This window comes from Oncorhynchus gorbuscha, linkage group LG11 (genome assembly GCF_021184085.1).
Source record: "Oncorhynchus gorbuscha isolate QuinsamMale2020 ecotype Even-year linkage group LG11, OgorEven_v1.0, whole genome shotgun sequence".
NCBI classification, from domain to species: domain Eukaryota; kingdom Metazoa; phylum Chordata; class Actinopteri; order Salmoniformes; family Salmonidae; genus Oncorhynchus; species Oncorhynchus gorbuscha.
The window spans coordinates 7,436,564-7,451,009 of NC_060183.1; the positions used below are offsets into that span (position 1 = coordinate 7,436,564).

The 14,446-nt window shown below is 59.9% G+C and overlaps 1 protein-coding gene across 1 annotated transcript in view; it reads left to right on the top strand.

Annotated features, from left to right (window-relative positions):
• Positions 1–14,233, top strand: part of LOC124048062 (netrin receptor UNC5B-b-like) — a 175,252-nt gene extending 161,019 nt beyond the window's left edge. The window contains 5 exon segments of the mRNA XM_046368457.1: positions 4,413–4,652; positions 10,795–10,944; positions 11,243–11,407; positions 12,250–12,428; positions 13,550–14,233. Of these exon segments, the coding sequence (XP_046224413.1) occupies positions 4,413–4,652; positions 10,795–10,944; positions 11,243–11,407; positions 12,250–12,428; positions 13,550–13,715 (900 nt within the window). The 3' untranslated portion in view covers positions 13,716–14,233.
• The last annotated feature ends 213 nt before the right edge of the window (positions 14,234–14,446 follow it).

Genomic DNA, 14,446 nt, shown 5'->3' on the forward strand with positions numbered 1-14,446 from the left:
CGGGCTGGATGACAGGTCACCTCTGCTGTCTCTACCGGGCTGGATGACAGGTCACCTCTACTGGATGACAGGTCAACTCTGCTGTCTCTACTGGATGACAGGTCACCTCTGCTGTCTCTACCGGGCTGGATGACAGGTCATCTCTGCTGTCTCTACCGGGCTGGATGACAGGTCACCTCTGCTGTCTCTACTGGATGACAGGTCACCTCTGCTGTCTCTACCGGGCTGGATGACAGGTCATCTCTGCTGTCTCTACCGGGCTGGATGACAGGTCACCTCTGCTGTCTCTACTGGATGACAGGTCACTTCTACTGGATGACAGGTCACCTCTGCTGTCTCTACCGGGCTGGATGACAGGTCAACTCTGCTGTCTCTACCGGGCTGGATGACAGGTCACCTCTACTGGATGACAGGTCACCTCTGCTGTCTCTACCGGGCTGGATGACAGGTCACCTCTGCTGTCTCTACCGGGCTGGATGACAGGTCATCTCTGCTGTCTCTACCGGGCTGGATGACAGGTCACCTCTGCTGTCTCTACTGGATGACAGGTCACCTCTACTGGATGACAGGTCAACTCTGCTGTCTCTACCGGGCTGGATGACAGGTCACCTCTACTGGATGACAGGTCACCTCTGCTGTCTCTACCGGGCTGGATGACAGGTCACCTCTACTGGATGACAGGTCACCTCTACTGGATGACAGGTCACCTCTACTGGATGACAGGTCACCTCTGCTGTCTCTACCGGGCTGGATGACAGGTCACCTCTACTGGATGACAGGTCACCTCTGCTGTCTCTACCGGGCTGGATGACAGGTCATCTCTGCTGTCCCTACTGGATGACAGGTCACCTCTGCTGTCTCTACCGGGCTGGATGACAGGTCACCTCTGCTGTCTCTACCGGGCTGGATGACAGGTCACCTCTGCTGTCTCTACCGGGCTGGATGACAGGTCACCTCTGCTGTCTCTACCGGGCTGGATGACAGGTCACCTCTACTGGATGACAGGTCAACTCTGCTGTCTCTACCGGGCTGGATGACAGGTCACCTCTACTGGATGACAGGTCACCTCTGCTGTCTCTACCGGGCTGGATGACAGGTCACCTCTGCTGTCTCTACCGGGCTGGATGACAGGTCATCTCTGCTGTCTCTACCGGACTGGATGACAGGTCACCTCTGCTGTCTCTACTGGATGACAGGTCACCTCTGCTGTCTCTACTGGATGACAGGTCACCTCTGCTGTCTCTACCAGGCTGGATGACAGGTCACCTCTGCTGTCTCTACTGGATGACAGGTCACCTCTGCTGTCTCTACCGGGTGACAGGTCACCTCTGCTGTCTCTACCGGGCTGGATGACAGGTCACCTCTGCTGTCTCTACCAGGCTGGATGACAGGTCATCTCTGCTGGATGACAGGTCACCTCTGCTGTCTCTACTGGATGACAGGTCACCTCTGCTGTCTCTACTGGATGACAGGTCATCTCTGCTGTCTCTACCGGGCTGGATGACAGGTCACCTCTGCTGTCTCTACTGGGCTGGATGACAGGTCACCTCTGCTGTCTCTACCGCTGTGACAGGTCACCTCTGCTGTCTCTACCGGGCTGGATGACAGGTCACCTCTGCTGTCTCTACTGGATGACAGGTCACCTCTACTGGATGACAGGTCACCTCTGCTGTCTCTACTGGATGACAGGTCACCTCTGCTGTCTCTACTGGATGACAGGTCATCTCTGCTGTCTCTACTGGATGACAGGTCATCTCTGCTGTCTCTACCGGGCTGGATGACAGGTCATCTCTGCTGTCTCTGCTGGATGACAGGTCACCTCTGCTGTCTCTACTGGATGACAGGTCACCTCTGCTGTCTCTACTGGATGACAGGTCACCTCTGCTGTCTCTACTGGATGACAGGTCACCTCTTCTGTATCAAACCAGGCTGGATGACAGGTCATCTCTGCTGTCTCTACCGGGCTGGATGACAGGTCATCTCTGCTGTCTCTACCAGGCTGGATGACAGATCGTCTCTGCTGTCTCTACCAGGCTGGATGACAGGTCGTCTCTGCTGTCTCTACCAGGCTGGATGACAGGTCGACTCTGCTGTCTCTACCAGGCTGGATGACAGGTCGTCTCTGCTGTCTCTGCTGGATGACAGGTCACCTCTGCTGTCTCTGCTGGATGACAGGTCACCTCTGCTGTCTCTACTGGATGACAGGTCACCTCTGCTGTCTCTACTGGATGACAGGTCACCTCTGCTGTCTCTACTGGATGACAGGTCACCTCTACTGGATGACAGGTCACCTCTGCTGTCTCTACTGGATGACAGGTCACCTCTGCTGTCTCTACCAGGCTGGATGACAGGTCACCTCTGCTGTCTCTACTGGATGACAGGTCACCTCTGCTGTCTCTACCGGGTGACAGGTCACCTCTGCTGTCTCTACCGGGCTGGATGACAGGTCACCTCTGCTGTCTCTACCAGGCTGGATGACAGGTCATCTCTGCTGGATGACAGGTCACCTCTGCTGTCTCTACTGGATGACAGGTCACCTCTGCTGTCTCTACTGGATGACAGGTCATCTCTGCTGTCTCTACCGGGCTGGATGACAGGTCACCTCTGCTGTCTCTACCGGGCTGGATGACAGGTCACCTCTGCTGTCTCTACCGCGTGACAGGTCACCTCTGCTGTCTCTACCGGGCTGGATGACAGGTCACCTCTGCTGTCTCTACCGGGCTGGATGACAGGTCACCTCTACTGGATGACAGGTCAACTCTGCTGTCTCTACCGGGCTGGATGACAGGTCACCTCTACTGGATGACAGGTCACCTCTGCTGTCTCTACCGGGCTGGATGACAGGTCACCTCTGCTGTCTCTACCGGGCTGGATGACAGGTCATCTCTGCTGTCTCTACCGGACTGGATGACAGGTCACCTCTGCTGTCTCTACTGGATGACAGGTCACCTCTGCTGTCTCTACTGGATGACAGGTCACCTCTGCTGTCTCTACCAGGCTGGATGACAGGTCACCTCTGCTGTCTCTACTGGATGACAGGTCACCTCTGCTGTCTCTACCGGGGGACAGGTCACCTCTGCTGTCTCTACCGGGCTGGATGACAGGTCACCTCTGCTGTCTCTACCAGGCTGGATGACAGGTCATCTCTGCTGGATGACAGGTCACCTCTGCTGTCTCTACTGGATGACAGGTCACCTCTGCTGTCTCTACTGGATGACAGGTCATCTCTGCTGTCTCTACCGGGCTGGATGACAGGTCACCTCTGCTGTCTCTACCGGGCTGGATGACAGGTCACCTCTGCTGTCTCTACCGCGTGACAGGTCACCTCTGCTGTCTCTACCGGGCTGGATGACAGGTCACCTCTGCTGTCTCTACTGGATGACAGGTCACCTCTACTGGATGACAGGTCACCTCTGCTGTCTCTACTGGATGACAGGTCACCTCTGCTGTCTCTACTGGATGACAGGTCATCTCTGCTGTCTCTACTGGATGACAGGTCATCTCTGCTGTCTCTACCGGGCTGGATGACAGGTCATCTCTGCTGTCTCTGCTGGATGACAGGTCACCTCTGCTGTCTCTACTGGATGACAGGTCACCTCTGCTGTCTCTACTGGATGACAGGTCACCTCTGCTGTCTCTACTGGATGACAGGTCACCTCTGCTGTATCAAACCAGGCTGGATGACAGGTCATCTCTGCTGTCTCTACCGGGCTGGATGACAGGTCATCTCTGCTGTCTCTACCAGGCTGGATGACAGATCGTCTCTGCTGTCTCTACCAGGCTGGATGACAGGTCGTCTCTGCTGTCTCTACCAGGCTGGATGACAGGTCGTCTCTGCTGTCTCTACCAGGCTGGATGACAGGTCGTCTCTGCTGTCTCTGCTGGATGACAGGTCACCTCTGCTGTCTCTGCTGGATGACAGGTCACCTCTGCTGTCTCTACTGGATGACAGGTCACCTCTGCTGTCTCTACTGGATGACAGGTCACCTCTGCTGTCTCTACTGGATGACAGGTCACCTCTACTGGATGACAGGTCACCTCTGCTGTCTCTACTGGATGACAGGTCACCTCTGCTGTCTCTACTGGATGACAGGTCACCTCTGCTGTCTCTACTGGATGACAGGTCACCTCTGCTGTCTCTACTGGATGACAGGTCACCTCTGCTGTCTCTACTGGATGACAGGTCACCTCTGCTGTCTCTACTGGATGACAGGTCACCTCTGCTGTCTCTACTGCATGACTACTGGATGCATTTCTGTGTCCTATACTGTCCTAAATCTTTACTCACTTTAATTTAATTCTTCTTTACCCTGATGCCAGAATAGATTATGTAAATGTTTATGTCCAGAAGTCCAGTCTCCAGTCAGTTCTTTAACCCCTTCTACTCTGCACTACCTCTATCCTGCCACTAGGAGGTGCTGATGGTGGGAGAGGAGAGTCTATCGTCCCCCTGCTACCTCCAGCTAGAGGAGTCGAACTGCCACGTGGTGATGGAACAGTTGGGGACCTACAGTCTAGTGGGCCAGTCCTGCCCTCCCCAGCCCGCCTGTAAGAGGCTACAGCTGGCCCTGTTCGCCCCCAGAGCCCCCTGTCTCTCCCTGGACTACATCCTGAGGATTTACTGCACACAGGACACGCCACACGCCCTGAGGGTAGGGAGGGGAGGGACACGCCACACGCCCTGAGGGTAGGGAGGGACACGCCACACGCCCTGAGGGTAGGGAGGGGAGGGACACGCCACACGCCCTGAGGGTAGGGAGGGGAGGGACACGCCACACGCTCTGAGGGTAGGGAGGCGAGGGACACGCCACACGCCCTGAGGGTAGGGAGGGGAGGGACACGTCACACGCCCTGAGGGTAGGTAGGGACACGCCACAGGCCCTGAGGGTAGGGAGGGGAGGGACACGTCACACGCCCTGAGGGTAGGGAGGGACACGTCACACGCCCTGAGGGTAGGGAGGGACACGTCACACGCCCTGAGGGTAGGGAGGGGAGGGACACGCCACACGCCCTGAGGGTAGGGAGGGACACGCCACACGCCCTGAGGGTAGGGAGGGGAGGGACACGCCACACACCCTGAGGGTAGGGAGGGGAGGGACACGCCACACGCCCTGAGGGTAGGGAGGGGAGGGACACGCCACAGGCCCTGAGGGTAGGTAGGGACACGCCACAGGCCCTGAGGGTAGGGAGGGGAGGGACACGTCACACGCCCTGAGGGTAGGGAGGGACACGTCACACGCCCTGAGGGTAGGGAGGGGAGGGGCACGCCACACGCCCTGAGGGTAGGGAGGGACACGTCACACGCCCTGAGGGTAGGGAGGGGAGGGACACGCCACACGCCCTGAGGGTAGGGAGGGGAGGGACACGCCACACGCCCTGAGGGTAGGGAGGGGAGGGACACGCCCTGAGGGTAGGGAGGGGAGGGACACGCCACACCACACGCTCTGAGGGTAGGGAGGGGAGGGACACGCCACAGGCCCTGAAGGTAGGGAAGGGAGGGACACGCCACACGCCCTGAGGGTAGAGAGGGGAGGGACACGCCCTGGGGGTAGGGAGGGACACACCACACGCCCTGAGGGTAGGGAGGGGAGGGACACGCCACACGCCCTGAGGGTAGAGAGGGGAGGGACACGCCCTGGGGGTAGAGAGGGGAGGGACACGCCCTGAGGGTAGGGAGGGGAGGGACACGCCACACGCCCTGAGGGTAGGGAGGGGAGGGACACGCCACACGCCCTGAGGGTAGGAGGGACACGTCACACGCCCTGAGGGTAGGGAGGGGAGGGACACGCCACACGCCCTGAGGGTAGGGAGGGACACGCCACACACCCTGAGGGTAGGGAGGGGAGGGACACGCCACACACCCTGAGGGTAGGGAGGGGAGGGACACGCCACACGCCCTGAGGGTAGGGAGGGGAGGGACACGCCACAGGCCCTGAGGGTAGGTAGGGACACGCCACAGGCCCTGAGGGTAGGGAGGGGAGGGACACGCCACATGCCCTGAGGGTAGGGAGGGACACGTCACACGCCCTGAGGGTAGGGAGGGAGGGACACGCCACACGCCCTGAGGGTAGGGAGGGACACGCCACACGCCCTGAGGGTAGGGAGGGGAGGGACACGCCACACACCCTGAGGGTAGGGAGGGGAGGGACACGCCACACGCCCTGAGGGTAGGGAGGGGAGGGACACGCCACACGCCCTGAGGGTAGGGAGGGGAGGGACACGCCACACGCCCTGAGGGTAGGGAGGGACACGTCACACGCCCTGAGGGTAGGGAGGGGAGGGGCACGCCACACGCCCTGAGGGTAGGGAGGGGAGGGACACGCCACACGCCCTGAAGGTAGGGAGGTGAGGGACACGCCCTGAGGGTAGGGAGGGGAGGGACACGCCACACGCCCTGAGGGTAGGGAGGGGAGGGACACGCCCTGAGGGTAGGGAGGGGAGGGACACGCCACACCACACGCTCTGAGGGTAGGGAGGGGAGGGACACGCCACAGGCCCTGAAGGTAGGGAAGGGAGGGACACGCCACACGCCCTGAGGGTAGAGAGGGGAGGGACACGCCCTGGGGGTAGGGAGGGACACACCACACGCCCTGAGGGTAGGGAGGGGAGGGACACGCCACACACCCTGAGGGTAGGGAGGGGAGGGACACGCCACATGCCCTGAGGGTAGGGAGGGACACGTCACACGCCCTGAGGGTAGGGATGGGAGGGACACGCCACACGCCCTGAGGGTAGGGAGGGACACGCCACACGCCCTGAGGGTAGGGAGGGGAGGGACACGCCACACACCCTGAGGGTAGGGAGGGGAGGGACACGCCACACACCCTGAGGGTAGGGAGGGGAGGGACACGCCACACGCCCTGAGGGTAGGGAGGGGAGGGACACGTCACACGCCCTGAGGGTAGGGAGGGACACGTCACACGCCCTGAGGGTAGGGAGGGAGGGGCACGCCACACGCCCTGAGGGTAGGGAGGGGAGGGACACGCCACACACCCTGAAGGTAGGGAGGTGAGGGACACGCCCTGAGGGTAGGGAGGGGAGGGACACGCCCTGAGGGTAGGGAGGGGAGGGACACGCCACACCACACGCTCTGAGGGTAGGGAGGGGAGGGACACGCCACAGGCCCTGAAGGTAGGGAGGGGAGGGGCACGCCACACGCCCTGAGGGTAGGGAGGGGAGGGACACACCACACGCCCTGAGGGTAGGGAGGGGAGGGACAAGCCACACGCCCTGAGGGTAGAGAGGGGAGGGACACGCCCTGGGGGTAGAGAGGGGAGGGACACGCCCTGAGGGTAGGGAGGGGAGGGACACGCCACACGCTCTGAGGGTAGGGAGGGACACGTCACACGCCCTGAGGGTAGGGAGGGACACGTCACACGCCCTGAGGGTAGGGAGGGGAGGGACACGCCACACGCCCTGAGGGTAGGGAGGGACACGCCACACGCCCTTAGGGTAGGGAGGGGAGGGACACGCCACACACCCTGAGGGTAGGGAGGGGAGGGACACGCCACACGCCCTGAGGGTAGGGAGGGGAGGGACACGCCACAGGCCCTGAGGGTAGGTAGGGACACGCCACAGGCCCTGAGGGTAGGGAGGGGAGGGACACGTCACACGCCCTGAGGGTAGGGAGGGACACGTCACACGCCCTGAGGGTAGGGAGGGGAGGGGCACGCCACACGCCCTGAGGGTAGGGAGGGACACGTCACACGCCCTGAGGGTAGGGAGGGAGGGACACGCCACACGCCCTGAGGGTAGGGAGGGGAGGGACACGCCACACGCCCTGAGGGTAGGGAGGGGAGGGACACGCCCTGAGGGTAGGGAGGGAGGGACACGCCACACCACACGCTCTGAGGGTAGGGAGGGGAGGGACACGCCACAGGCCCTGAAGGTAGGGAAGGGAGGGACACGCCACACGCCCTGAGGGTAGAGGGGGAGGGACACGCCCTGGGGGTAGGGAGGGACACACCACACGCCCTGAGGGTAGGGAGGGAGGGACACGCCACACGCCCTGAGGGTAGAGAGGGGAGGGACACGCCCTGGGGGTAGAGAGGGGAGGGACACGCCCTGAGGGTAGGGAGGGGAGGGACACGCCACACGCCCTGAGGGTAGGGAGGGGAGGGACACGCCACACGCCCTGAGGGTAGGGAGGGACACGTCACACGCCCTGAGGGTAGGGAGGGAGGGACACGCCACACGCCCTGAGGGTAGGGAGGGACACGCCACACACCCTGAGGGTAGGGAGGGGAGGGACACGCCACACACCCTGAGGGTAGGGAGGGAGGGACACGCCACACGCCCTGAGGGTAGGGAGGGGAGGGACACGCCACAGGCCCTGAGGGTAGGTAGGGACACGCCACAGGCCCTGAGGGTAGGGAGGGGAGGGACACGCCACATGCCCTGAGGGTAGGGAGGGACACGTCACACGCCCTGAGGGTAGGGAGGGGAGGGACACGCCACACGCCCTGAGGGTAGGGAGGGACACGCCACACGCCCTGAGGGTAGGGAGGGGAGGGACACGCCACACACCCTGAGGGTAGGGAGGGGAGGGACACGCCACACGCCCTGAGGGTAGGGAGGGGAGGGACACGCCACACGCCCTGAGGGTAGGGAGGGGAGGGACACGTCACACGCCCTGAGGGTAGGGAGGGACACGTCACACGCCCTGAGGGTAGGGAGGGGAGGGGCACGCCACACGCCCTGAGGGTAGGGAGGGGAGGGACACGCCACACGCCCTGAAGGTAGGGAGGTGAGGGACACGCCCTGAGGGTAGGGAGGGGAGGGACACGCCACACGCCCTGAGGGTAGGGAGGGGAGGGACACGCCCTGAGGGTAGGGAGGGGAGGGACACGCCACACCACACGCTCTGAGGGTAGGGAGGGGAGGGACACGCCACAGGCCCTGAAGGTAGGGAAGGGAGGGACACGCCACACGCCCTGAGGGTAGGGAGGGACACACCACACGCCCTGAGGGTAGGGAGGGGAGGGACACGCCACACACCCTGAGGGTAGGGAGGGGAGGGACACGCCACATGCCCTGAGGGTAGGGAGGGACACGTCACACGCCCTGAGGGTAGGGATGGGAGGGACACGCCACACGCCCTGAGGGTAGGGAGGACACGCCACACGCCCTGAGGGTAGGGAGGGGAGGGACACGCCACACACCCTGAGGGTAGGGAGGGGAGGGACACGCCACACACCCTGAGGGTAGGGAGGGGAGGGACACGCCACACGCCCTGAGGGTAGGGAGGGGAGGGACACGTCACACGCCCTGAGGGTAGGGAGGGACACGTCACACGCCCTGAGGGTAGGGAGGGGAGGGGCACGCCACACGCCCTGAGGGTAGGGAGGGGAGGGACACGCCACACACCCTGAAGGTAGGGAGGTGAGGGACACGCCCTGAGGGTAGGGAGGGGAGGGACACGCCCTGAGGGTAGGGAGGGGAGGGACACGCCACACCACACGCTCTGAGGGTAGGGAGGGGAGGGACACGCCACAGGCCCTGAAGGTAGGGAGGGGAGGGGCACGCCACACGCCCTGAGGGTAGGGAGGGGAGGGACACACCACACGCCCTGAGGGTAGGGAGGGGAGGGACACGCCACACGCCCTGAGGGTAGAGAGGGGAGGGACACGCCCTGGGGGTAGAGAGGGGAGGGACACGCCCTGAGGGTAGGGAGGGGAGGGACACGCCACACGCTCTGAGGGTAGGGAGGCGAGGGACACGCCACACGCCCTGAGGGTAGGGAGGGGAGGGACACGCCACACGCCCTGAGGGTAGGTAGGGGAGGGACACGCCACACGCCCTGAGGGTAGGGAGGGACACGTCACACGCCCTGAGGGTAGGGAGGGGAGGGGCACGCCACACGCCCTGAGGGTAGGGAGGGACACGTCACACGCCCTGAGGGTAGGGAGGGGAGGGGCACGCCACACGCCCTGAGGGTAGGGAGGGGAGGGACACGCCACACGCCCTGAAGGTAGGGAGGTGAGGGACACGCCCTGAGGGTAGGGAGGGGAGGGACACGCCACACGCCCTGAGGGTAGGGAGGGGAGGGACACGCCCTGAGGGTAGGGAGGGGAGGGACACGCCACACCACACGCTCTGAGGGTAGGGAGGGGAGGGACACGCCACAGGCCCTGAAGGTAGGGAAGGGAGGGACACGCCACATGCCCTGAGGGTAGAGAGGGGAGGGACACGCCCTGGGGGTAGGGAGGGACACACCACACGCCCTGAGGGTAGGGAGGGGAGGGACACGCCACACGCCCTGAGGGTAGAGAGGGGAGGGACACGCCCTGGGGGTAGAGAGGGGAGGGACACGCCCTGGGGGTAGAGAGGGGAGGGACACGCCACACGCCCTGAGGGTAGAGCTGTCTGTCTGGTTCTCTGGCTGACTGTCTGGTTCTATGTCTGTCTATCTGTCCAAGGCCTATCTGTATGTTTATCCTGCCTGTGTCTTCACCCACCTTTTTTCTATGTGTCTCTCTCAACCTTTCTCCTCTGTCTCCATCTCTGTCTCTGTCTGTCTCTGTCTCTCTCAAACTTTCTCCTCTGTCTCCATCTCTCTCTCTCTCTGCCTCTGTTTCTGTCTCTCTCTCTTTCCCTCTCCCTCTCTGTCTCTCCCTGTCTCTACCTCTCTGTCTCTCTCTCTCTTTCCCTCTCTCTCTCTCTCTCTCTCTCTCTCTCTCTCTCTCTCTCTCTCTCTCTCTCTCTCTCTCTCTCTCTCTCTCTCTCTCTCTCTCTCTCTCTCTCTCTCTCTCTCTCTCTCTCTCCCTGTCTCTACCTCTCTGTCTCTCTCTGTAGGAGGTGTTGGAGTTGGAGAGGAGTCTAGGGGGGGTGTTGCTGGAGAACCCTAAACCCCTGTTGTTTAAAGATAGCTACCACAACTTGCGTCTGTCCATCCATGACATCCCTCACTCACAATGGAGAAGCAAACTACTGGCCAAGTACCAGGTCAGACACACACGCTCTCTCTCTCGCTCTCGCTCTCTTTCTTTCTTTCTCTTCTCTCTCTCTCTCTCTCTCTCTCTCTCTCTCTCTCTCTCTCTCTCTCTCTCTCTCTCTCTCTCTCTCTCTCTCTATATATATATATATATATATATATATTTATTTATTTCCCATGATTTTGGAATGAGATGTTCGGCGAACAACAGGTGTCCACATCCTGTTGGGGTCATTTAGTCATTTAGAGAATATGTCTATTGAGCCAATCAATAGATCAATGAATCACCATGCATGTCACTTCCCCCAGGAGATTCCATTCTACCACATCTGGAGTGGTGGTCAGAGACTCCTCCACTGCACCTTCAGCCTAGAGAGAGGCAGCCTGGCCGTGTCTCAGCTCTCCTGTAAGATCTGTGTCAGACAGGTGGAAGGAGAGGGACAGATCTTCCAGCTGCACACTGACATACAGGAGGTAACAGGGGGAAGGGTTTCACTGTAACACACAGACAGGAAGTAACAGGGGGAAGGGTTTCACTGTAACACACAGACAGGAAGTAACAGGGGGAAGGGTTTCACTGTAACACACAGACAGGAAGTAACAGGGGGAAGGGTTTCACTGTAACACACAGACAGGAAGTAACAGGGGGAAGGGTTTCACTGTAACACACAGACAGGAAGTAACAGGGGGAAGGGTTTCACTGTAACACACAGACAGGAAGTAACAGGAGGAAGGGTTTCACTGTAACACACAGACATACAGGAGGTAACAGGGGGGAAGGGTTTCACTGTAACACACTGACATTCAGGAGGTAACAGGGGGGAAGGGTTTCACTGTAACACAAAGACATACAGGAGGTAACAGGAGGAAGGGTTTCACTGTAACACACTGACATTCAGGAGGTAACAGGGGGGAAGGGTTTCACTGTAACACAAAGACATACAGGAGGTAACAGGGGGAAGGGTTTCACTGTAACACACAGACATACAGGAGGTAACAGGGGGAAGGGTTTCACTGTAACACACTGACATAACACCAACCTTTTCCCAGGGCTTAGCGGGTTCTGGTGACTTTTTGGAGATAGCCAATGACTGAGTTCCGCCGTTTTAATTTGGAATTTTCTACTCCAGAAAAGTGACAGTTGGTTTCAGTTAGCAGAAGCTTGTGTGAAGAGAAGCTAAGCTAGCCTCAGGCTAGATTTAACCCAGGGTTAACGATAGCCCTGGGCTAAGTACGTGTCAGAGCTCTTGAGTCAGCCTTGTTCTGGATCCTAACTGCTATCTCTCTCCATCCACCCATCCTCTCTCTATCTCCAGACCCTCTCGCCCTGCTCCTCCCTCTCCTCGGGGGGTACATGCCTGTCCTCCTCCCAGGTGGGGCCCTATGCCTTCCGTCTGCCCACCTCCATACGACAGAAGATCTGTGCCAGTCTGGATGCCCCCAGTGCCCGCGGCTGTGACTGGAGACTACTGGCACACAGCCTGGGCTTCGACAGGTGAGACCGAGAGATAAAGAGGGGAGAGAGCGAGAGATAGAGGGGTGAGATAGCGAGAGATAGAGGGGGGTGAGAAAGAGGGGGGAGAGAGTGGGAGATAGAGATAGAGGGGGGAGAGAATGGGAGTACAGGCTGTGTTTATAATTACATTCTATCTGTGTATCTGCATGTTAAGGAGAGAATAATTATGACCTTTGTTATTCTGTCCACACGTACTGTCGTTAATGTCTCTCTCTCTCTCTCTCTCTCTCTCTCTCTCTCTCTCTCTCTCTCTCTCCCCCTCTCTCTCTCTCCCTACCTCCCTCCCTCCCCCTCTCTCTCTCTCTCCCCTACCTCCCTCCCTCCCCCCTCTCTCTCTCTCTCTCTCTCTCCCTACCTCCTCCCTCTCTCTCTCTCTCTCTCTCTCTCTCTCTCTCTCTCTCTCTCTCTCTCTCTCCCTACCTCCCTCCCCCTCTCTCTCTCTCTCTCTCTCCCTCCTCCCTCCCCCTCTCTCTCTCTCTCCCTACCTCCCTCCCCCCCTCTCTCTCTCTCTCCCTACCTCCCTCTCTCTCTCTCTCTCTCTCTCTCTCTCCCTACCTCCCCCCCTCTCTCTCTCTCTCTCTCTCCCTACCTCCCTCCCCTTCTCTCTCTCTCTCTCTCTCTCTCTCTCTCCCTACCTCCCTCCCCCCTCTCTCTCTCTCTCTCTCTCTCTCTCCCCCTCCCTCCCTCCCCCTCTCTCTCTCTCTCTCTCTCTCTCTCTCTCTCTCTCTCTCCCTACCCCCTCTCTCTCTCTCTCTCTCCCTCCCTCCCCCCCCTCTCTCTCTCTCTCTCCCTCCCTCCCCCCCCCTCTCTCTCTCTCTCCCTACCTCCCCCCTCTCTCTCTCTCTCTCTCTCTCTCTCCCCTACCTCCCCCCACCCTCTCTCTCTCTCTCTCTCTCTCCCCTACCTCCCCTCCCCTCCCCTCTCTCTCTCTCTCTCTCTCTCTCTCTCTCTCTCTCCCTCCCTCCCCCCCCCTCTCTCTCTCTGTCTCTCTCCCTCCCCCTCTCTCCCCTCTCTCTCTGTCTTTCTCTCTCCCCCCCCTCTCCCCTCTCTCTCTCTCTGTCTCTCTCTCTCTTTCTCTCTCTCGCCCCTCCTCCCCTCAGGTATCTCAACTACTTTGCAACAAAGCCCAGCCCCACAGGAGTTCTGTTGGACCTATGGGAGGCCAGTCACCAAGGCGATGCGGACCTGGTGTCCCTAGCGACCGCTCTCGAGGAGATGGGCAAAAGTGAGGTCCTGGTTGTCATGGCGACAGACGGCGATTGCTGATTGGTCAAAGAAAAATGAGACGGGGGGGATCTTGTCATCGTAAAGAAATCAATTCAAATACACCAATACTTGCCTATGGACACGGAGACATACCCAGTCCTTCTGCACTACAGACTCCTATGGAAACATGCCACACCTGCATAGACTTAGCACTGCAGACTATTAGCCTACTCTAGCCTGCAACACCTCTGTCCCATGCCCCCCCCCCCTTCATCAACTTCTCTATGCCCAGCACACCCACCCCATCCTGGGCTAGCTCTGCCTACCTGCTACCCAGGCTCACCTTGAGGCCTAAGTCCCTCTCAGCGATGTTGGTGTGAAATAGGTGTTACATCCTGTGTTGTTTTAACAGAGCAGAAACAAAAAGCTGTTTAACTTGTACATAAAACACCCTGCTTGAAGACCTTCAACAATAAAATGGCAAGCACTCATACAATCAGAGCACATACACACACACACACACACACACACACACACACACACACACACACACACACACACACACACACACACACACACACACACACACACACACACACACACACACACACACACACAACACACACACATACATGAACACAGACACAGTCACAGTCACAGACACAGGCACAGACACAGTCACAGTCACAGGCACAGGCACAGTCACAGACACAGTCACAGACACAGTCACAGACACAGTCACAGTCACAGACACAGTCACAATTACAGACACAGACACAGTTACAGACACA